The sequence below is a fragment of the Peromyscus californicus genome, unplaced genomic scaffold (assembly GCF_007827085.1).
Source record: "Peromyscus californicus insignis strain IS unplaced genomic scaffold, ASM782708v3 Scaffold_18__1_contigs__length_77618521, whole genome shotgun sequence".
Lineage (NCBI taxonomy): Eukaryota > Metazoa > Chordata > Mammalia > Rodentia > Cricetidae > Peromyscus > Peromyscus californicus.
In genome coordinates this window covers 46,822,683-46,846,424 of record NW_026294480.1, presented here as the reverse complement: position 1 = coordinate 46,846,424, position 23,742 = coordinate 46,822,683, and the positions used below count along the sequence as shown (strand labels likewise).

At 40.1% G+C, this 23,742-nt stretch overlaps 1 protein-coding gene across 1 annotated transcript in view; it reads right to left on the bottom strand.

Moving 5' to 3' along the window:
- Positions 1-17,065: 17,065 nt before the first annotated feature.
- Positions 17,066-23,742, bottom strand: part of Emb (embigin) — a 55,947-nt gene continuing 49,270 nt past the window's right edge. The window contains exons 8-9 of the mRNA XM_052743321.1: positions 22,809-22,863; positions 17,066-22,143 (exon numbers count right to left, since the gene is read on the bottom strand). Coding sequence (XP_052599281.1) covers positions 22,126-22,143; positions 22,809-22,863 — 73 coding nt within the window. The 3' untranslated portion in view covers positions 17,066-22,125. The remainder of the gene's footprint in view (positions 22,144-22,808; positions 22,864-23,742) is intronic.

Below are 23,742 nucleotides of genomic sequence, written 5' to 3'. Positions count from 1 at the left end.
GTGTCTAGTTTCTCTCAGAAGTAAGGGTCGCCCTATGGGCCAATTCTACTCAATGGAATTTAAGTAGAAAACCTTGCGCTTGTTCAATGGCTTAACTTTGCAGATAGAGGAAGCTAATTTCTCCTGTGTGGTTTCTGATGATTGGAACAGACGGGTGATACTAGAGTCACTTCAGTCCCCAAATCAGAAGTCACATTCTGAGGACTGACCAGCAAGCCGCAGGATCCCGACCCTGATAGTTATGAAGCTGACCAAGATGCTTGTATGGTGATGTTTTTTTAAATTTTTTTTTTAGTGTTTGTAGCTATGAGATATTTTGCCTGCAAGTATGTCTGTACATCAAGTGCTTACAGTGCCCACAGAGGCCAGAAAAGAGCATCGAATCCCCAGGAACTGGGGTTGTGAGCTGCCCTGTGGGTGCTGGTAATCCAACCCAGGTCCTCTCCATCAGTAGCCAGGGCTCTTAAGTGCAGAGCCATCCTCCAATCATGGTGTCTTTATGCAAATGAGAACTGACAGTCCACCTTTCTTAAGGTAGACTAGATATACATTTTTTGTTACCTGAAGCAATACCTACCTACTTCAATTTTTCATGAAACTGAGACTAAAATTAAAAATCTTTTCTGTGGCTTAATGCCCCCCCCCATGATTCTTCTCTCAGATTTCTGCTCTTCACCCTCACTGATGTCTAATTAAACTTGTCTTCCTGGTGCTGCTTAATACACTATGTAGTTAAGTCTCAGTATTTCTTTATTCCATCAGAGTGTAACGTTCTCTCACCAGAAAGTTCCAGGAATTTGATCTGATCACTGTCTGAACTCTTGTCAGCAAAGCTTTCTCATACCTACATTGTGTACAAAAGGGTGCAGACCAGTCCTGCATAGTCTACGTTAACTTCTTGTAGCGTTAACTGATCCACTTAGTACAGTAAGTGTTTATTTACTTTATTTACTATTGGTCCTTAGTTTATCTACCTCCTCTTCTAGGATGTAAATTCAATCAGGGTAAATACTTCTTGTTGTTTACTATACTGTGGGATGACTCATCCCAGACAGCCCAAACAAGTAAAAAAGATACTTTCTGAGAGCCAGCCTGGGTCTGCCTGATGGTCTTAGCAACAGCAGCTGAAACATGATCTGGAGATGACCTGGACGAATGAGAGACAGCCATGTCACACCAGCAGATGCATATTCATCAGACCTTCCCCCAGGGTGGGGTGGAGGGTATATAAGGCTTGCCTCTTCCTGAATAAACTAAGCTTGTTGTTTTGACATTCTCCTGGAGTCTGTGTGGTTTGACTCTGCGCCTACTTGGTCCCCACCCCCAAAGGGAACAAACAGCAAAGACCCTGCTACAATATACTACCTCTCAGACCAAAACTATTCCAGGCCGAACTGAACTGCATAGATACAGAAAGAGAAGGAAAATAGATACAGCTGATAGATTGTATAGGCACATAGATGGATGATAGATTATAGATAGATAGATGGATGGATGGATAGATAGATAGATAGATAGATAGATAGATAGATAGATAGATAGATAGATAGAGATAATGTAGAGATTAGATAGATAATAGATGATAGATAGGTCATAGATATAGATAATGTAGAGATTAGATAGATATATAGATGCATATCTAGATTGGTGGATAGATACCAAGAAAACATACACTTAGGTGCATAATTATACTACAAAATGGGTGAATGGGTAAGGAAAGTATATGCTGTCCTATTCTCATAGTATGACATACTATGCATCCTATTTAGAAGTTCCAGCATAGTTAAAGTGATGTTTGATAAAGTTTTCCTAAAGATTTTTCCAACTTCCATTATTATTATAATGTCGATTTAATTTTTACATACAAGAAACAGGAACAAGATTTGCTGAGATTAAACCTTAAGTTTAGTTTTAGGTTTACTCTCACTTGATTTGGGGATTTGTGGTGTTGCTTGTTTGGCTTTGTTGTTATGTCTTAATTTCTCAGGAAGAGAACGAATAGGAAACACGTCGGCTTTGTTGTGCCTCTACACAGACTGCACATTTTGACTCAACAGAATATCCCCTTCAGAATTCTGCAAATACGCTGATCCTACAAGACTTTAGGCTTGCTTGGATATGGATATGTTATGGACAGGAGTGTCATTTTTGCTCAACAGATCTTCCCATAGTCAAACACACAGGAAAGATGTCAGTCTTCAGAAAGACCAAGAGCCCCGAGGCAGGCCGTGGGCTGATAAGAGTGGACATGGTTCACTGTGTAATTTGTTTTGTATACTTGTTCTGCAGTCAGAGAGTGACAGTACTGGTTCTTTCACCTCTGGAAACAGCCTGGATATAAACAGGATGTGGATTAGTTAAGAAACACACACACACACACACACACACACACACACGAAGAAAAAAAAACCTGCTGTGTATAACTGCAACTATATAATTTTAAGTGTTGTGTTTACTTCCAATATAATTAAACCTTCAGGAGAATCTTCCACCTCTGTTCCCCATTTCATGGATAATTAAGAGAAAGTAACTTTTCCACATCCTAGATTAATAGGAGAGAAAAAGCATAAACCCCTTTGAAAATCCAGAGGCTCCTTCTCACTGTGGGAAGGGCTGTGCCCTAGTGACAGTTCACCCAGGCAACCTGGTCGGGGCAGCGGCACAGAATGATAAGAGGGTCAGAAAGTCAAACCCAAGGGACCTGATGCTTAAGAGCAAGAGACTGAAAAACATCAGGCATAGTTTAACTGGAGATTTGAGAAGCTGTTCATTCAGAAGCCAGTGGGAAGGGGCCCCATTTTGAGAAAGACGACCTATGTGAGAACTTGATTATTTATTTATTCAAAGTAAAGCATTTTTCCATGTTGTATTGGAAACTGCTATTCACCTTTCTACCCAGCACTCGCCTGTAAACTCTTTAAAGGCGACGGAATGGCTTCTTTTGTGTACATGTTTGCAGTGCCTAGCACATCGCTGATTTGTGAAAGGCATAAGCAAAGCTTTTAAAACCCATCATCATCATTCCCATGATTGGAATGAAATAACATATGCAAAATATACCTCAGTCGTGTTGATTGGACCTGAAGTGGCACCCATGGTCCCACACAAACAAAAGCTTAAATATGTCAGTATACTTTTATTGCAAAGATGCCTGGGTGTGGTCCCTAAAAGGACATTAAATGAACTGAGAAGGGCTCCATATAGTTTAATTCACAGTTCTGCTCCCCACATTTTCGCAATTTCTACTCTGTCTTCTGAGATTATAAAATAAGGGTTTGGGATAGAAAAGAGACTAGGGAAGAAACTGGAAAGAAAATCCTGTTCTCTCAGGTAGGATAGTTTCAGATTACAATCTCTCTAAATCTCTTAAGGGCCATTGCCAAATGTCAGTTCCCAGAATGTGTAAGGCTATCATAACAGAAAACGCTGGCTGATGCTCAACTCTCCCCTTCATTAGATACTGCTTAGCATTTGCCAGTCATCATTTACTAAACTCCACTACACCCCATCATCGTATAAAAGGGAAATTGAAAGAAAATGAATATAGAAGTTCTTATTTGTGATCTCAGTTCCAAGGTCTTAAAACATTGTGCTGTAGAATCCCAGAACATGCAAAAATCACTGTGTCGTCGGGGTTGTCTGTTGGAGATCACACTTTTGGAGTCAAAAGCAAGACCATCCAGCTCTTGGTTGTTAATGACTGTCATTTGGAAGGAGAGGCTTCCAGCTGAAGTTCAATCCTGTGGATAGCGGTTGCCTTTCTGAAACATATTATTACATTAATGTGAGCCCATTTAGTCTGTGCGCACAATTGTAGGGACAGAGATACAAAAGAATCAGACCTTTGAGCAAATTGATCAAATTAAAACAGGAAAGTTAGAGTGACAGATAAATTTCACATAACTTAGAGTACATCAAGAGCAAAAAAAAATTAGGCAATGCCTATTCTTATTATAGGAGGAAACATCCGCCATTTCTCCCTATAGCCTGCTTTAATGAACAAGTTTGGGGATTGTGAATTAACTGTATTTCCATCCCATTGTTAAAGTCAGAATGTCATCATAGAGCATAGATAGCAATGAGCTACCTTCTAAGTGCCAGGATAGAAACCAGAGCTTAATGGCTGGTGATCTGTCTTCTTAATTGTAACTTTATTTGCATAAACCTTTCTGCCACATCTTTGTCCTCCTTTATAACACTGAAAAAAATGGGGACAGTGATAGTAACAAGGTAGAAGTCACCATTATCATTCCCCTTGAGAAACACAAACCAACAAGAATACATACATGTACCGCAATAGGTTCTGAATGTAGGTAACAGGTCATGGCACCCTACACAAGCCAGAAGCCAAGAATGGCCGAAACGAAATGGTTTCTAAGAGAAATTACACTTTGTCCGCCTTTTCCCAAAACTGGCATAACTCAGCACCAAGAGAGGTTTCCTGGTCTCTGACTTCTAGGGGCAGGGCGTGAATCTGTGACTAGGCTCTCAGCGTATCAGTGTGTCCTTAAGTAGCTAGGTTTAGTGGCATCTCGGACCAGGTCCTAACGGAACTGCCATTATCCAAATGCCTAGAGCAGCAAGCCGCAAATAAGGAGTGGCCATCGCCCTACAGCTGGCAAAAGTCTTCGAGGTTGGGGAAACGTACAGAACTGAGGATCCCCCTGCACCCCAATGAAAGAAAAGGATTACCACATGACTCCACAGTCCACAGTCTCTTAAGACCCTGCTAAAATGTTTGTGCTTTGTTTTGTTTTTTTCTTCCTTTACCCTAAGCAGCGCAGGAACTGGCATACTAAAACACCAGAGGGCGCCAGAGATCACTGGCTCCAAGAAAAGACGTGGAAGAAAAAAATGTATGCTTAGGGCAGCTGGAAAGAAAGGCCCCATAACGGATCAATGAGGGTCATGTTATTAATCATCTGGATGGGCTCCAATGCCATGAGTAGGTGAGAGTGTTGGCACTCTCGGGGCTGGACTGGCTTACAGCTGCAGTTGCTGAAGCTAGGGGCCTGTTGCTCCAGACCTCGACAGAGGTGCTCATCTTGGAAATTCATTGCTCTGAGTCTTCACCGCCAATGGGCTCAGTGCTTGGCAGGGGTTGGCACAGTTGGCTTCAGCTAGCAGTGAGTGGCAACAGCAGACAGGCTTCAGGCACTGGAACCTTCATCCCTTAAATGTCACAGGTCTTGAGCAGCTAGTGAGAGCTCTTGGGACTGAATTCGTGCATATGAGACCTTCCACCTTAAGGTTGGGCTGCTCCTTGCAAGGCTTCCAGAGAGCGGGGTCTGCAGTTTCTGTCTCCTGGTTTTTTCTACCACTTTCTATCTTTATTCATTCTTGGCTCTCCACCTTCTCTTAGCTGGCACCATTCTGTCTTGTCTCTACTGACCTAGCTCCCCGCCGTTTCTGCCCCTCCCACTCCATCCCTCTTCACTGATGATGCTCACCACTGCTGCTACAGCTTCCATCATCTGTAGATGAATTTCTAAATGGTCTTAATAAATAAAAAAACACGGAGCCGGAAATCTGGGTTCAAGCCCGAGAGAAAGATCACAGGGCTAGAACAAACCACGAGCTAACCTCACCTCACCCACTCCGCAGCTTCCAAAAAGAGCGACTTCCTGTCTACCCAGGCTTATATGCCTTGCTGTTCTGCCATCTGATTTGCTCTCTGTCTAGCTACATCACTTCCTCTTCCTGGCCAGCTCTGTCACTTCCTGTCTGTACAAACCTCCAGAACTCTATGGTTGGTACTGGGATTAAAGGCGTGTGTCACCACGCCTGGCTCTGTTCCCTAGTGTGGCCTTGAACACGCAGAGATTCTGCCTGCTAAGAGATGGGATGAAGGGCGTGTGCGACCACTGCCTGACTTCTTTGTTGACTTAAAATGGCTTGCTATTTCCTCTGATCTCCAGGCAAGCTTCATTTATTAAAACACATATAAAATATCACCATATTTCAGCACAAAATAAAATATCACCACAATCATCCTTACCTCATGTCACAAACTCAGCCCACCCTATTACTGTCAGGATCAAAAGTAAGCAAGAAAAGGCCATTTGGAAGAAGCAGTTTATGCTTCGCATATCGACGAAGGACACCAGGAGACAGTATGAGGGAGTTTCTTTCAGCTGAGTTGCAAAGGAAGCTAAACATTCATTTACAGAAAAAAAAAAAAAGTTAAGGCAAGGATGTCTGGACCAATCAGACATGCAAATGAAGAACTATGTTTGCACCAATCAGACATGCAAATGAAGACTTGTGTTGGCTTCCTCTGAAGGCCTTCTGCTGGTCCAACAAGGGAAACACTGCTCTTCTAGTCTTCTGAAAAAATGCATCATTATTTAGTGTTCACTATAGCTGGTGATGGTGAAAGGCTGGTATAAGCTATTTAAAACAGCTGTGGCTACGGTAAACCATCGGGGGCTGAGCTTAGGCTTCAACAAGAGATAGCCATAGTTGTGGTGTGGTTTCCTCAAGGCGTCCATGGAGCATAGGAAGCAGCAGAGGGCAGAAGGCCATTTGACTGGCTGGTTGACTCACACATAGTCTTGCTCATGGAAACTGAAGCTCCAAAGAAGGGCACAAGTCGGGCACGGTGGTGGCGCACGCCTTTAATCCCAGCACTCGGGAGGCAGAGGCAGGCGGATCTCTGTGAGTTCAAGGCCAGCCTGGTCTACAGAGCGAGATCCAGGAAAGGCGCAAGGCTACACAGAGAAACCCTGTCTCGAAAAATAAAAAAATAAATAAATAGATAAATAAATAAATAAATAAACAAACAAACAAACAAACAAACAAATAAATAAATAAATAAAAGAAGGGCACAAAATAGCAGTCAATGGGGTGGGAGTCAAATCATCCCAGTTGCCAACACCGCAGTTTGCTTAAAAGAAAAGTACACGTTAAAAGAGGACTTACAAGAAAAGCACCATTAACAGTTACTTAGCAGTATTTAACAATGCTTAACTTCTGCCCAGTGCCACAGGGAGAGGTGAGTCCCTCTAATCTATCCCAGTTTATCTGTGTGCAAGCCAATCTATGGAGGATTCCTCTGAGCAGTATTGTTTCTTCAAATGTGTAGGAAACAGTTGGCAAGGAACAGGGAGAATCAGGGAAGTGTGACAGAATGGGAGGACCCCAATGTACCTAGATAAGCCTAAAAGACGGGAGTAGGCTTGCCCAAGAATCCAAACCACTCTTCCTCAAAGAGGCTCATGAGTTCCTACAGAACACAAACCAGCAGAGAAATTACATAAACAAAATGATTTTATCAACAAAAAAACGAGTATACCAAAACAACACAAAAAGTATTTCAAAAGGAAAAAAAAAAAAAAACTAACTGAAAATTCACCACTGGTGTGCCGGAACAGACTTGAGTAGAATCTCATTTCCTGCCCGTAGTAAACCACTTGCAGGAACCTGTCCTCCTCTGCCTCTCTTCCCTGGGGACTCTGCACATCTAAGCCTCTTCTCTCACCCCAACCCTTTGTGTCAGCTGCCAATCCCCTGAGGCACTCTCTACCTGGAACTTCTGGCCACCCCAGCCTGGGAATCGGGTAGGCTTGCCCTCCCTAATCTTCACTCTCCCTCTGTCTCCACTGCAAATTCTCTAGTCTCACTGTCAACCCTGCAGCGGACCAATTTCAGGGACCTGACAGACCTAGTGACAGATTCAGATTCCCTCCTTCCGGTGGACCCTCTCAGCCCCATCCCTTCTAGCACATTCCCATTCTCAACCCCCACTATATAGAATTAATTTTTCCCCAGGACCCCCAGTGGGGCCACACCTGGCACTGACTAAGAGGCACACCCTACCAGGCAACCCACAGCCAGGACACTTTCCTATGGTCCAGAGAGGGCAATCAAAACCAAGGAACACAACAGCTACTCAAAAAGACAAGACCAGATATAACATCTAGAATTACAATCATCCCAAACCCATCCCAGACACCAGTGCAAAAACATCATCATCAATACCTAGAACCCAGCAACCCTACTACAGTAGGCCTTGAGAAATTTGATGTAACTAAGGCATAAAACATGGACTTCATAGCTCTTATGACTATGTTTAAGGCCTTTAAAAAAGAGAGAAATAAATCCCTTAATAAGTCTGTGAAAACATGAACAGTAGAATGAAATTATGAAAACTGTCCATGACAGCAAAGTAGAAATAGAATCACGAAAGAAAATTCAAACTGAATGAAAATGTTAGGAAGTCCAACAAAAACCTCAGAATTAAGGCTCACCAACAGCCTGCAAGAGATGGGAGAAAGAATCTCAGACATTGAAGATACAATAGAAAAAAGAATACCTCAGTCAAAGAATATGTTAAATCTAAAAAAAAAAAAAGTAAGACATCTGGGACACTATGAAAAAAAAACAAATCTATAAGTAATAGGAATATAAAAAGAAAAAGAAACCTAGGTCAATGACACAGAAAATATTTTCAACAAAATCATAAAAGAAAATGTCCCTAACCTAAAGACGAAGATCCTTATCAAGGCACAAACAGCATGTAGAACACCAAATAGACTAGACCAGAAAAAAAATCCCCTTGTCACATAACAATCAAAACACTAAACATAGAGAAAAAAGAAAGAATATTAAAAGTTGCAAGGGAAAAAAATCAAACAACATATAAAGGCAGACCTACTAGAATAATACAAGAGTCATCAATAGAGACTCTAAAAGTCAAAAGGTTCAAAACTATAAGAGACCGCAGATACCAGCCCAGACTACTATACCCAGCAAAACTGTCAATCATAATAGATGGAGAAACAAAGGCATTCCATAATAAAAATCAAATGTAAGCAAAATCTATCTTCAAATCCAGCTCTACAGAAGACACTAAAGGAAAACTTCAGCCTGAGGAGGTTGAGCGCACACAAGAAAGTGCAAATAATGAATGACCCCAGACCAGCATATGAAGAGGCAGGGGGAACTGCAGCAAGAAAAAGTAACCCTCAACATCAATAGTCCCATCTCTCTAATAAAAAGACACAGACTAACAGATTGGATGTGAAAACAGGATCCATCCTTCTGCTGTAAGCCAAAGAGAGAGAGAGAGAGAGAGAGAGAGAGAGAGAGAGAGAGAAAGAAAGAAAGAAAGAAAAAAATGCACCTTAACATCAAGCATAGAAATCAATTCAAGGTGAAAAGACAGAAAAAGATGTTCTAAGCAAATACGCCCGAGACACAAGCCAGTGTAGCCATTTTATATGAGACAAAATAAACTCAAACCAAAACTAATCTGAAGAGATGGGGGAGGACACCGCATATTCATCACAGGAAAAATCTACCAAGAGGATATCACAATTCGAAACATTCTTGCATCAAACACAAAGGCACCCAAGTTCATAAAAGAAACACTACTACAGCTAACATCACACACTGACTTTCATGCACTGGTGGTGAATTGACTTTAGTACCCCAATCTCACCGATAGACAAATCATCTAGACACAAACTAAATAGAGAAATGATGGAGCTAAATGACGTCATCAATTAAATGGACTTAACAGACATTTACAGAACATTTCACCCAAACACAAAACAATATACCTTCTTCTTAGCAGTTCATGGAAATTTCTCCAAAACTGACCACAAAGCAAGTCTCAATGGATGAAAAAACAAAACAACAACAACAACAAAAAAAAAAAACTGAAATAATACCCTGCAACCAATCTGACCACCACAGATTAAAGCTGCAATTCAGAAACAACAGAACATTTACAAAGTGCTACTGGAAAATCGGGCAAAGAAAGAAGTTGAAAACTTTTTAGAATTGACTGAAAATGAAAATACAACATATGCAAACCTATGGGACAAAATGAAGGCGAGTCTACGAAGCAGGTTTACAGCACTAAGGGCATGTATTAAAAAAAATTGGAGGGGCTGGAGCAATGGCTCAAGCAGTTAAGAACACTGGCTGTTCTTCCAAAGAACCCGGGTTCAATTCCCAGTAACTCCAGTTCCAGGGGATCTGACACCCTCATACAAACATACATGCAGGCAAACACCAATATACATAAATCAATTTTTGGGTTGGGGATTTAGCTCAGTGGTAGAGGACTTGCCTAGCAAGCGCAAGGCCCTGGGTTTGGTCCTCAGCTCTGACAAAAAAAAAAGAAAGAAAGAAAGAAAGAAAATTGGAGAGATTTCATATTGGCAACTTAATGGGACACCTGAAAGCTCTAGAACAAAAAGAATAATAACACCCAAAATGAGTAGACGGCAAGAAATAAATTCAAGGCTAAAAACAACAAAAATACAAAGAATTAATGAAACACAGAGTTGGTGCTTTGAAAAAAAAAGCAATATAGATTAAACCCTTAGTCAAGTTAAGTAAAAATGGAGAGAGATCTAGCTACTTTTTGAGGCTGATTTTCTGCCTGAAACATAAGGAATCGAAGATCTGTATCACATTTTTTCCAGCCCAGTGCTAGTCATTCAGTGCCTTATTCAAATGTTTTTAAAATGTTTAGTTTTGAAAAATTACAGAATTGTAAAGGTGGTTTGTTATAAGCCACATGTCCCTCAGCTTACTTTCTTGCTTCAGTGAGGACAGTTCAATATCAAAAGAAGGAAATTGGTATAGCATTGGTGTAACATATGTGCATAATTCTTGTATCACATAGACTCACAAAAATCACCCAAATATGAAACTACTCTGTCCCTGTAAAGATTTCTCTGAAGCTACTGTGCTGTGGTTTACATCTGCCCCATGGCCCTGGCATTCTTAGCCCTGTGTCTATAACCTTGTCATTTTGAGAACCTCATGTAAATGCAATCATGCCCACTGAGATGGGCTTTCAATAGTCTTGGCATCTAATGTGATGTGTGTCTAAGTAATCTGTTCCCTTTCATTGGGTAGTTCATGCCATGGGTATGCTAGGCAGGCTTCTAATAAACACCCGAGATAACCTATAGAGAAAAGGTTCATTTTTCCATGTAGTTTCCATGAAGCTTTAGTCTTAACTGGTCCTGACACCTTCGGCCTGTGGCTAAACAATACAACATGGCATAGAGTCCATGATCAAACTGCTTGGCTCATAGCTGGGAATGAAAGAGAAAGAAATCGAGAATGGAATCTCAGTATTCCCTTCAGGACATGGCTCTAACTAGAAGATCTTGCACAAAGCCCCACCTCTAAAAGTCTCCACTACCCTCAATAGGGCCAAACCAGTGAGAATTAAGTCCTTTAAGGCTTGGGCCTTTGGAGGAACATTTACATTTTCAACTATGGCAATGTACAACAATTTCTGTATGTGGTCACTTATTTTAAGACAGTTTATTTAGGTTCCGTGAACAGTCCTGACCAACTTTTTGTGGGAGGCATGTGACTTCCTTTCTCTGAAATCAATGCCTGGGAGTAAGACTGCTCAGTCATCTAGTGTGTTTATTGTCTTAAGAACCAGTCACTCCACCTTCCACAGTGGGTCTATCTTCCCACAAGCAATGTATAAGAGGCGAGATTCCAGGGCACCTTTACTCAGTCGTCATAATTTCAGTATGTTCTGCTTGTCTTTCTGTTGTATATGTAACGGTTATGAGTCGTTGAGATCTTAATTTTCTTTTCCTTAACAGCTAGAAGGTTGAATGACTCCACTGGATTTATTTGTCATCTACAAGTGCTTGATTACTACGGGAAGGAAACTGCCAAACTCATGGCGAGGTGAAGTGAAATATCTTACGTTGAACTGTATTAAATAACGCTAACCTACCAATCATCAGGTTTCAGCCTAACTGACTTGAAACGTGGCCAGAGGCCTGGTATAAGCCTACAGCAAAGCTGGGCAAAATCACCTACCACAAAGCTAATTTTGTAAGGTCATGTGACTTAATGGACTCACTACGCACAGTACAGAGTGTCCACTGCTTTTATGCTCCTGTGGGTAGGAGAGCTGTAACTCACTGCTGATGCTCTGTATGCAGTGAGCACCGTGCACCAGTAGCCACAGAAAAGAACAAATCGCAAAATTAAAAGTGCACTTTTAAATGAATCTAACTAGTTTGAGCATCATTGTAAAATATACATACATAAAAAAATTGACTTTAGGAATAGGGGTTTCGCCCTTGCCTGAACATGTGAGGTTCAAAAATGTCAAGTCGAGCATCCAGAGTGGAGATCACCTGCAGGGGTACAGCTTTTCAGTTACTTTTTGCATGCTGCATGGCCCTGGGTAGTCAGTCTGCATGGTAGCTGCAGGGCTCCTATCATCTAAATTGCTAATCTATGTATAAGAGTCGTTTTATAAACAACTGAGGAAAGCTGGGAATGGGAAAGGTGCTCTTCCCCAGAAAACTGGTTGTCCAGTAACAGTCAGCCCTGAAGTTAAACACACATTATATGGACTGAGATGACTAGATTCACAAATACATATGTATATCATACACACACACACACACACACACACACACACACACACACACACACACACACACACACACATATAGTGACAAGTAATGAAAAGGAGCCATAGATTTGAAGCAGAGTTGGAAGGGGTATATGGGACGGTTTAAAGGGATCAAAGTGGGGAAATGATATAATCTTAAAAAAAAAATTTAAAGGGATAAAGAGTTATTTGTCCTATTTCTTGATTGTCCTTTACAGCAGTATTACCTGTTCATTTTTGAGACATTTCTTTTTTCCTTTTCAGTCTTACTGTTAGTTCGCCAATTTTATTCATCTTTATTTTTAAAATGGATTTTTACGTCATTGATTTTCTGTATGGCCTGTGTTTTCAGCTTCATTGATTTCTTCCTTTGTCTTCATTATCTGCTTTCTTCTGCTGACTGAGACTGCGCGGCGATATGAGTGGCCTCGCCTGTCACTAGCTGGGAGGGTAAAACCAATTGTGTTCGATTATATTACTCTCTTCTAGCTTCCTTAAACTAAGGTGGATCTGAGACTTTTTCTCTTTTCTAATATGAGAATCTAAGGCCACAAATGTCACTCTTGATGTGGCCTTTGATGAATCTTACACCGTTTTATGTATTTTCCTTTTCTGCCAAATACATTTTAAAAAAATTTCCCTTTAAAGTTTCTTCTTAGCTTACAGCTTTGTGTGTGTGTGTGTGTGTGTGTGTGTGTGTGTGTGTGTGTGTGTGTGTGTATGTGTGTGTGTGTGTGTGAACATCGATGGGGGGGGTTCATATTATCTCCCACTTGTTTCTTTTGTAGTTACTGTTGTTTTGAGAGACTATTGCTCAGAAGTTTAGGGTAACTTCAGATTTACAAAAATCCTCCTGTCTCAGCATCCTGGGCGGCTGGGATTTCAGACTGAGTCACTCCAGCCAGCTAACTGCTGCTGTTCTACTCATTCTGACCTTTATTAAGATGGGTGTTGAGGTTTTTGACTGAAATTGTAGATTTGCCTTTCAGTCCTACCAGTGACTGCTGGTAATCTCCTGGTGTGCTTTGCGACTCATTCATTTGGCCTGTATTTTCTCGATGTGTCAGTTCTTTTTATTATTGCCTAATAACCCTTTCTGTCTCTGGCAGTTTTCTTCACCTGACATCCAGTAGACCTAGTAGCAATACAGCCTCTCCTGCTTCCTATCAGTTAGGGTTTTTACACGGCATGCATTTCCAAGCCTTGGCTTTCAGCTTTTCATAAGCAGATGGTTGGGTTCTTTAGTACATTCTTTAGTACATTTAGTACATTATCTACATTCTGCAAATGTATGTGTTGCTGATACGAAAGTCTACTGAGATTTACAGTATTATTGATATTATTAAGGCCCGAGCCTGCAAGTTTTTCTTATCTGCTGGGTCTTCTTGCTGTTATTTTTTTTCCTTCATTACAGTGTGTGGGGGGGGGGGGGGCAGGGCAGGGTGGTAGCTGGAACATCTAGAATGATTTTGTTGCTTGGCAATTTCATACATGGACATTATGCATCTTGCTTACTCTCTCCCACACACCCTCCCTTAACTCCCCCCATCCCATTCCAGGCACTAATAGTTTCATTGTATCTGTAAGAATTTGTCATGGCGGGCGGTGGGGGGGGCACACCTTTAATCCCAGCACTCGGGAGGCAGAGCTAGGTGGATCTTTGTGAGTTCAAGGCCAGCCTGGTCTACAGAGCGAGATCCAGGAAAGGCGCAAAGCTACACAGAGAAACCCTGTCTCCAAAAAAAAAAAAAATTCTTTTGAGTTCGAGGCCAGCCTGGGCTACAGAGTGAGTTCCAGGGAAGGTGCAAAGCTACACAGAGAAACCCTGTCTCTAAAAACAACAACAACAAAAAAGATTTTGCCATGGGCCTTCAACAGCTTCTTTAGTAGGTGCTCTACGGGTTATGTAAGTCATTACATGTTACCTAGTTTAAATCTGCTATTGACATCTTACCAGCTGAAGTGAATTATGGGAACTCTGCCTTCTTAGATGTTCTTTCTATTCCACTGAGAAGAACACTAAGTGTCTCCTTTACATTTGTATTACAGTAACTAGCAGCACAGGTCTGCAACTTGTGCTTTCCAGGTTTATCTGTGGCCGCTGTCCCTGTCTACTGTTCTCCCTCTCTCCTGGTGTTCCAGAATTCCTCATCATTCTGTTTCTCTAATGAGAACTTTCTTCCGTCACTCTTTCCAGGTTGGCCAACTAGCAATGAAAGTGCTTAGTTGTCCCTTGTTGAATATCTGTTGTTTTTCCTGTGGAGCTGGGGACCGAGTCCAGGGATTTCACACGGCTACCGAGTGCTCTACCACTGAGCTTCACCCGCTGTGGCCCTCCACTTAGAATGTCCGGCTTGCCCCCAGCACTGCTGAAGGATCCTTTCGGGACACGCAGACTTCTGAATTGACAGCATGAAACAGATTGCAACATTGTGACGGTCCCGTTCCGGTGCCATGGCCTCTTAACACAAACCCGCTGTTACCAGTTTGCCCTTTCCCAATAGATACTAGAGAAAGTGCCTGCTGCTTTTCCCCCAAACCAGAGTTCACGTGCCTGGGACAGTTCCCACTCACTTATAACTCTGGCTTCAGGGGATTCAATGTCCTCTTCTGGCCTCTGTGGGAACATGAATGCATGTGTACATACAGCACAGACGTAAATTAAAAAATAAACCCTTTTGAGAAATTATGTTGTTTCCACGATTTTGATTACCAGGTATCCTGCTGTCTTTCACTGTACTTACTCTGTTTGAAGTCTCATTTTTGTGAATATGTAAGTAAATACCATTGGCCAAGTCTGTTCAGTTTGCTTAAGTTTGCCTTAATTGTGTTTTGGGGAAGAGGGTCTCACCGGTAGTCAAGACTGGGTTCAAACTCACCATCTTCTATTTTAACCTCCTGACAGCTGGATTACAGTCATATGCGACAACAACCAGTTTGAGAAGCTATTTTAGTAGTAGTGTTTGATTTAAGTGAGAATTATTTATGTTTTATAACACCTAACATTATCAGCTACAATTACCAGGAGATAAGTAAGATATAATAAGTAAACATATAAGTAAAATATAATAGTAAAATAATAATAAAATATAAGTAAAATAAAAAGTAATAAAATGAGCAAAAATGTCTTTTCTGGCTGGGCAGTGGTGGCGCACGCCTGTAATCCCAGCACTTGGGAGTAAGAGGCTGGAGGCTCTCAGTGAGTTCGAGGCCAGCCTGGTCTACAAAGCAAGTTCCAGGACAGCCAGGATTGCACAGAGATACTATGTCTCAAAAAACAAAACACAAAACAAAAGAGTCTGTTCTGGATGTCTACAAGTTGACCACCAGCCATTAGTTATTTTTATTATGATTATAAATTAATCATAAAATACAATTGCTCACTCCCTGTAAATTGGCCTCACATGCTAGGAATGATAAGCACTTATTTGTTAGCTATTAATCATGCTGCTATGTAGTTAGTTAATAAATTAATCCAGTGTGTTGCTTAACAGTTAATCTTTTCTGTGATTATTAGATTCATTAATTTGCCCTATTTGAGATACTGACTCTTTTATAACATCAGATATTTCCATGGAATTTTAGTTTAAAATAAAAACCTGAAGCATTTTGAAACAATTTTTGCTGAATCAACCTAAAATGATAATGAAAAGCTGAAAGGAAATTACCCGAGAAGACAAGCAAATTTAATCTAATCACTGATTTCATTTTAAATGTTTGTTTTTTAAAGTCATGGTCATAGTTGTAATTTAAACTTTCAAAACATATTTTAGTGTTTTGAAAATTGCTTTCTGGTTGACTTTCAATTTAATGTGTTAAAACACAGACTCAATTAAGCCTTTTTATGTGTGTGTTGGGCTTGAGAACGATGAGTTGTTTAATAAAACAAATCTTTGGTACACACAGGAAAATAATCAGTGTTTTCCATTGGCTAGTGCCTATAGAACCACCTTTAAATCATTAACAATGAAAACAATTGGGCTGGCATGGTACCTTAGTGGCTAGGACGGTTCACTGCTCTTGCAGAGAACTAGCATTCGGTTTTCAGCACACTGTGGTGGTATTTTATCTGTGCTCCAACAAATAAAGTTTGCCTGGGGATCAAAGGAAAAAGCCAGCTACTATATTAAACATAGAGGTCAGGCAGTGGTAGCATACACCTTTAATCCTAGCCTTTGGAAGGCAGAGATTCATCCGGATTTCCGTGAGTTCAAGGCCACACCGGGAACAGAGCCAGGCGTGATGGCACATGCCTTTAATCCCAGCACTAGTTAACCATAGAGGTCTGGAGGTCCGTACAGACAGGCAGGAAGTGATGTAGCTGGGTGGAAAGCAGAAGTAAGACCGCAGGGCACAGAAAGGTATTTAAGGTGCGAGTATACGGGAAGTAGCTCTTTCTTGGGCTGAGGATTTCCTAGCGGTAAGAACTTGTGGCTGGCTTGTTCTACCCCTCTGATCTTTCAGCTTTCACCCCAATATCTGGCTCTGGGTATTACATTAAGACCATTTAGCAATTCGTGTTATAGCTCACAACTGCCAGCAATTACTACAGGTCCCAGAGTTCCCTGGTCCTCTTCCGGCCTCCACAGGCACACCCACCAACACGAAACACATAAAATGAATCAATCCTTTTTAAATTGAAAAATTTGAAAATACATGCCATGATACTTAGTTTTAATCCACAGAGTACATTTTATTGAGCTTAATTGTACATTAAATCTACATGCAACACAGAAATTTTTACAATGTTCCTGTATTGACATTTTTGGTGTTACATAATACAGAAAGTCGGTAATGAGACTCTAAACACACATGTAAAAGAAACACAACTATTAAAAAAATATAATCAATGGTCTTTGATTTAAGCAAAACTAAACATTTATGGTCAAATATCTATTTTAAAAGGTATAAAATATAAGTAGCTATTCTTTTTGCAACATTAAGTAGCATTACAGCAAATTATATATGTAATAAATCTATAATTTTCATGATTATCCAATAAACTTTAGAAAAATAATTTGTAACAGTTTTCTGAAATGAGAACTACATAATTTTTTTTAAAATGCCGTAAAACATAAAACACAATAGACAAAAGCAATATTTTTAACCAATACCCTAAACAGGTTTCCCTAACATGTTCCCATTGAGGTGCAAAGGAATAAGAAATGCAGCCTATAAGCCATTTGTGGGACTAAAAGTACTTCTCTCCATTCCAATCATGTGTGATTTTCAATCATTTCAGGCAAATTTGGTAATCTGCCATTCTTGACTCACTGGATTCACATAAACATGAACTACTACAGCACATGAACCAGGAGGTGTCCAAATCCAAGAAACTGGCCAGTTCATCCACACAGCAGCAAAAGCAAGATGTTCTTCGCCAACTTCTCTTACAACCCGTGAGTCCAACTTCTGAATGCCAACAGACCAGTCATACTAAGATACTTAAAGTAATAAAACTTTAAGCTGAGTAAATGATGCTATTATAGGCACTTCTCCACAGTGGCACTCACCTGACATTTACTGAAAATGGTGATTTCCCTGCATTAGCTAAAATTGGCTATTTTCTTGAAAGTTAATTTCTGTCAATCATTCCAGCTTGCGGCTACATCTGTGACAGAACACCCACAGAGCAGCCACTTCCTCCCCACGGGCTATATGTGAGACCAGAGGGCCTGCTTTCCACATGTCTCAGTGAAGTTATACATAGCATCTTTTTCATGTTCAGTGTCTGGATGATAAATTTTAGGGTCATTCTCACTACTGACAAATACAACCAGAAAAAAGAAAAGTCTTAAATATGTGTTGATCCCCAGCACCAGCGTGGGGACACAGGAACCACAAAGCATGGGCCCCAACCACAGAGAGATTATGGATCTTATGCTATAAGTGACCACCTAAAAGAGTGAAATTAACAATAAGATAACAGCCTCGTTTTCTAGGATGTATGCGACTAGCCATTCAGAGCTGTTGAACAAAGTAGGTCATGTCAGCCTAGCCTAAATCTGATTTCAGTTCTGATCATCAGGGGGGTTGTGTGGTTTTCTTAAGGTCTCTGAGCTTGAGTTTCTGCATTGATTAGAAACAAAAACAAAAACAAAGGACTGTTTTTATGGCATGAGATGGATTGAGGATTAGACAGAACACTTCACTTCAAAGCATGCATTAAAGTGAGTGCCTAGCATGTGTCATGTTCAACAAATGTTATTTGCTAATATTAAACAAACGGGATGCATCTTTAATGGGGAACTCCACTGGTAAACAGAACATGTCACTGTCTAGATTCAGAGCAAATAAAGATGGAACACACAGTTGAGTTGTCTTTCTCTCTATGACAGACTAGGATAAACTCAAGGGTGATAAGCAGTCATTAGAGTAGTAAGTACATAAGCATCTGCAACTTAAAATTCCAAAGTAATCCATTCTGCCTTCCGCTTTCGCCCATTCCGTAAATATTTTTCTCACCGCATACTACAAGCAGGTTGATTCAATGAAAAGTATGCTTTCCATGTTCAAAATGTAATAATAAATCTTCTTGTAACATGCTGCTGTGATATTAAATTCTGGAGTGAATCCTGAGATGTTCAAAGATGTATACAACTTGGGGAAGCAGAATGGATATGTTAGTGGAGTGAGCCTACGTGCCAGCTCTCTCAACTGTACCATACAGAGGAATATAACCACGAAAATCCTGCATATTTAGAGCCAATGTGTCACCATACTAAATAAAAGGTAAAAATTAGTTTTTTGTGCATACTAACCATCGGATTTTAAGGGCGATAGGAATTAAAACCCATCAGAACAGGTGTAAATGTACCCTGTACAACAGTTGAAGGATTTACACAACCTGTTTTCCTATAAAATTTTCTTTTGCAATTCTAATTGTCATAATTAAAATTAGTGTTTTTTTCTAAAAATAGGTAAACACATTTTACACCACCACCCATAACGTTCTATAATGGTCTCCCTGTACTAAATACAGGGCATAGAACTAAAAGTCAGGATCCGGGAAGAAGACCAACCACAAAGAAACATGGAGCTGTCAGCACATGAGAGGGTCCCTAGCCCATTGACATGAGAGTTTCCCCTGCACCTTAACATACTCAAGGCTAATCTTGAGTTAGTGGGACAGGGGCAGCATCAAAGACACATTCTGGGCTAATCCAAGCCACTGGAGGGAGATTGCTGACTAGGTGGCGTACAGTACTCAGAAACGGCGAGGATGGGCGGCATGAGGTTTTGAGATCTTTGTGTGAAGAGGAAAGGCTGAGAAGCACCGTGAAAAGTGGGGAGATGGACAAGGAGGCGAAGGTAGAGAAACCTACGCCATGATCTCGCAGCTGGTGAAGGTGAGACGGGAGAGGTGCCGAGAGGATTGATGGCAGATGGAGAAAGTTGAAGGAACGGGGAGGGATTGGATTCCTAGTCAATAAAGTAAAAAAGAAAAGATCATAAACAATTTAAGGTTTGAGTCTGAAGAACCAGCTAGCTAGGGATAAAAAAAAAAGACTGTTGCCCGGCGGTGGTGGCGCACGCCTTTAATCCCAGCACTCGGGAGGCAGAGGCAGGCGGATCTCTGTGAGTTCGAGGCCAGCCTGGGCTACCAAGTGAGTTCCAGGAAAGGCGCAAAGCTACACAGAGAAACCCTGTCTCGAAAAACCAAAAAAAAAAAAAAAAAAAAACAAAGACTGTAAAAGGAAACTTACATTTTAATGTAAACTGAATTTAAGATTATCTGGAAATTTTATGGCATCATTAAATCTAATTATTGTGTTGAATACTCATCAACTGGAAAGATTAATAGAATTTCCCAGGTGTCTACTGTATAAAGTCAGCGTAGTTTTCCTGCTTCAGCCTTTGTTGTTGGTTTTGTTTTTTTTTTTTGCAGCTAATTTATAATTGGTCCTTAGACAATCCATTCATCATCTCCATGAGGCTAGTTAGAAGCGTTCCATTTTAATCTACTAAGCATAGAATAATTTTCCAAAAGTACTCCAGAGAGACCCTGAAAGGCCAAAAATCAACTTAAATATTTGAGAATCTTTTCTACTTAAAATTACTGAGATAACTTATCTTCGTGAGAAAAATAAAGAGCACACATTGCCCGTCAACATTTCAATTCATTATATAAGTATTTCAGATTATTTTACCTTCGGGTAGCATTTTTTTTTTTTCTTGAAAACTATTTCAACATAAATAGCCAGTGGCAGCAAAGCAAATGGATGAATCCTGCAAGCAAAGTTACTTGTTGGGCTTTTGTATGTATCCAATCACAGTCACACTGTTTTGAGTGGGACTTGCTCTCTGAATTCAAAATGTTTAGACTAATTATACTGGCTGCCATGAGCTCATCAAGATGATCTTGTCAAATTAAGCACGAATTAAAAGCAAAACAAATGTGTGGCTAAATGAGACTAAGGAAAAAAGAGGACATCTACCACCAGGAGGTGCACTCTAGTTCAATATGATCTACATGTGGAGTTAACACGTATTAGAAAATACTGAATTGTGTTGCGTCAACAAAACAGAAAGCAGCTGCCATGGCGATTTTATATGTATTATTCTAGCTAGTAATAGTGGTAAACATGAGTCGAAATGTTACAGAATTTTCCCTATCAGAATCTTGTCCTTTCCTTAGCTAGTGCACAAGGCATACGCTTCTAGTTTCCATTGTTAAATCAGTGGATTCTTTCTACCCAGCCTCTAATCCCTCAATCCCCAAGAACCATGGATTTCTTTTACTGCCATCCCAAGTCAGCCCCTCTTTGTTTCTCATTGTTCTTAATCCTGTTTTCTGGAAGCAGTGTGTCACAAAAACCCCCACAGCAACCAGGGACACCTAATCTACTATCCAAGGCACTACTTTTATACCTTTAGCCTGCTGTGACACCAGAAACCAGATAGCAAATAAAGGTACCCAGAAGCCATGAGCCACAAAGGCATGCAGGTAGCGGGTGTCATACGGTGACCACATGGATCTGCACTCTGAAACATGAACACCAGGGGGGCTGATGAGGTCCAAACCCCATGGCAAAGAACAAGGAAAATGTCCTACTTAAGACCAAGAAGCATTTAGGCTTTAAGTATAAAAAGGCGGTAATGAGTGTGATAAGATGTGAAGCTCCGGTGTTGATACTGACTGTGGGGAAGCATATGATTTATACTCCCTCATTTTACACCGTTATTTATAGAGCAAAAGTATATCTGCAGAGTAGCCACCATTATCGAAAGTATAGTTTCTATTTCCTAGAGAAAACACTTTCAATACCACAGAAGGATACATTTCACATGAAAACTGTTATAAATACTTCTATAGGTAGTTATGAATGATTGGGGGAAACACTTTTAAGACAACTGGTAAAAAGCTTTCTCTTTCATTCTTTGGTAATAAACAGATCTTTAGTGATATTTATTTGTGGATTATTAACTGATTTTGCTGATGTCTGTTCTGTGTCCCTTATCTCCCAGACCAGGATGAAACTTATTATCTAGGTTACAGCTCACAGAACACATCGGAAACAATTTACCTCGCTTTAATGAAAAGCAATTACAAAAGGAAAATACACCTTTAGGTAGGAGAGGGCCTATATGGTTTAAAAAGCTACCGTTGTGTTGTGCGTGTGCAGGAAATTTTTGTCTCTTAAAAATCTAAAATTCACACGTTCTTGAAAGGAAGCAGAAACACAAACTCTTTGCACATCTTCTCAAGGCAAAATGTTCTGTTTTATTCACTGTTCCACAGACTCCTGAGTGAAACAAAACAGAATGAAGCAGTTACTGCCATGCTATCTATAATAACTTAACTATCATTTTAGCAAAGCAAAGGAGTGCTAGAAAGTGAGCTTGCCATCTACTGGCAAAGCAAGTCCTAACATTGATGAACTAAGACAAGTATGAATCAATTATGGAAATTAGCCATGACAGACGAAATCATTGCATCGACCATATGGAAGTATATGAGAATAAAATCAAAGAATACAGGTAATTTGAGTTGAGAATTTAAAAATTACACGAAAGCTTTAAAAGAAACCAACCCAAGGTAATTATATATATATATATATATATATATATATATATATATATATATATATATATATATATATATATATAAAGACCATGAAATAAAGCTGGGTATGGTGGTACAAGCCTGTAATCCTATAATCCTAGCACACTCCAGCACTCAGGAGGCTGAGACAGGAGAATTACCACCTATTCTCTGGTAAAAAAAGGATACCATTAATTTTTGTATAAAATTTTGTATAAAAAGTCCATATTTTTTCCTATTACTGTGTAAACAAGTGTATTCAAGCACACAGTGAACTAGGTCTTTTAGGAATCTGAATGCCAGAGTAAGGGTTAATAGCCCAGTATATTATATTTCACCTTTTCCTAGGGTTGAGAAGTAACTTACATTTTTTCTGAGCCTGGGGGCATTGTTTTCTATACCATTGCTATCATCCGATTTCCTGTGTCAAAAACAAAAAGGAAAATTACCAGACATTCATGATGCATAAAATGAAGCCATTGTAGTAGTATTGACATCATAGCTGGATGTAAACGCTACAATGTCAGTGCCCACTGAATTCACTCTTCCTAACAGTGTTCTACTTGTAATGTTGACTTTTCTTATACGATTGCTAAGGGGGAACCTGCTGCCACGGGCGTGGAACACAAGACTTGCTTGATCTAAGAAGAGGGAGAACTGATTCTTCCCAGGCAAGAGTAGGGCCATAGGCATGCATGTAACTGTTAACTCTCACATTGTTCTGAAACAAGATAACAGTCAATCAGGAGCTTAGCCAACATGTATGAGAAGTCATAATCCGATGGTTATTACACTAAATTAGAAGCTACATATGGCCCTTTGTATCAGGGCAAGACTATTAAGTATGGCCTTTAGATGCTTAAGCATGACTACATGAGAAAACCATTGAGCACAGTGAAGAGCAGTGGAGATGTTGTGGGCAGGCCTATACTCATGAGGCTGTTATTATTGACAAGTAAAAACCAGCCACCCAACCATGCACATCAAAACTGGACTGCCCTAGTCTTGGATGGTGGGGACAATAATCAAAGAAATGAGTTGACTTCTCATTGAGTTCCTTGAGAGAAGTCACTGCTTTTGATGTTATACATTTATTGTTATTTTTTTAAATCATTTTTACCAAGAAACTACAAAAGACTAGGGATACCAACACACATAAATATATGTAAAGTATATCAGACATATAACATATGAAACTGTTATCTGTGAAAAAAAATTAGTTCCTAACTAAATTAACTAGAATATCTAAAATGAACTATAGCAAGGGTTGATCTAAATGAGCTTAAAATACCCTTGTTAA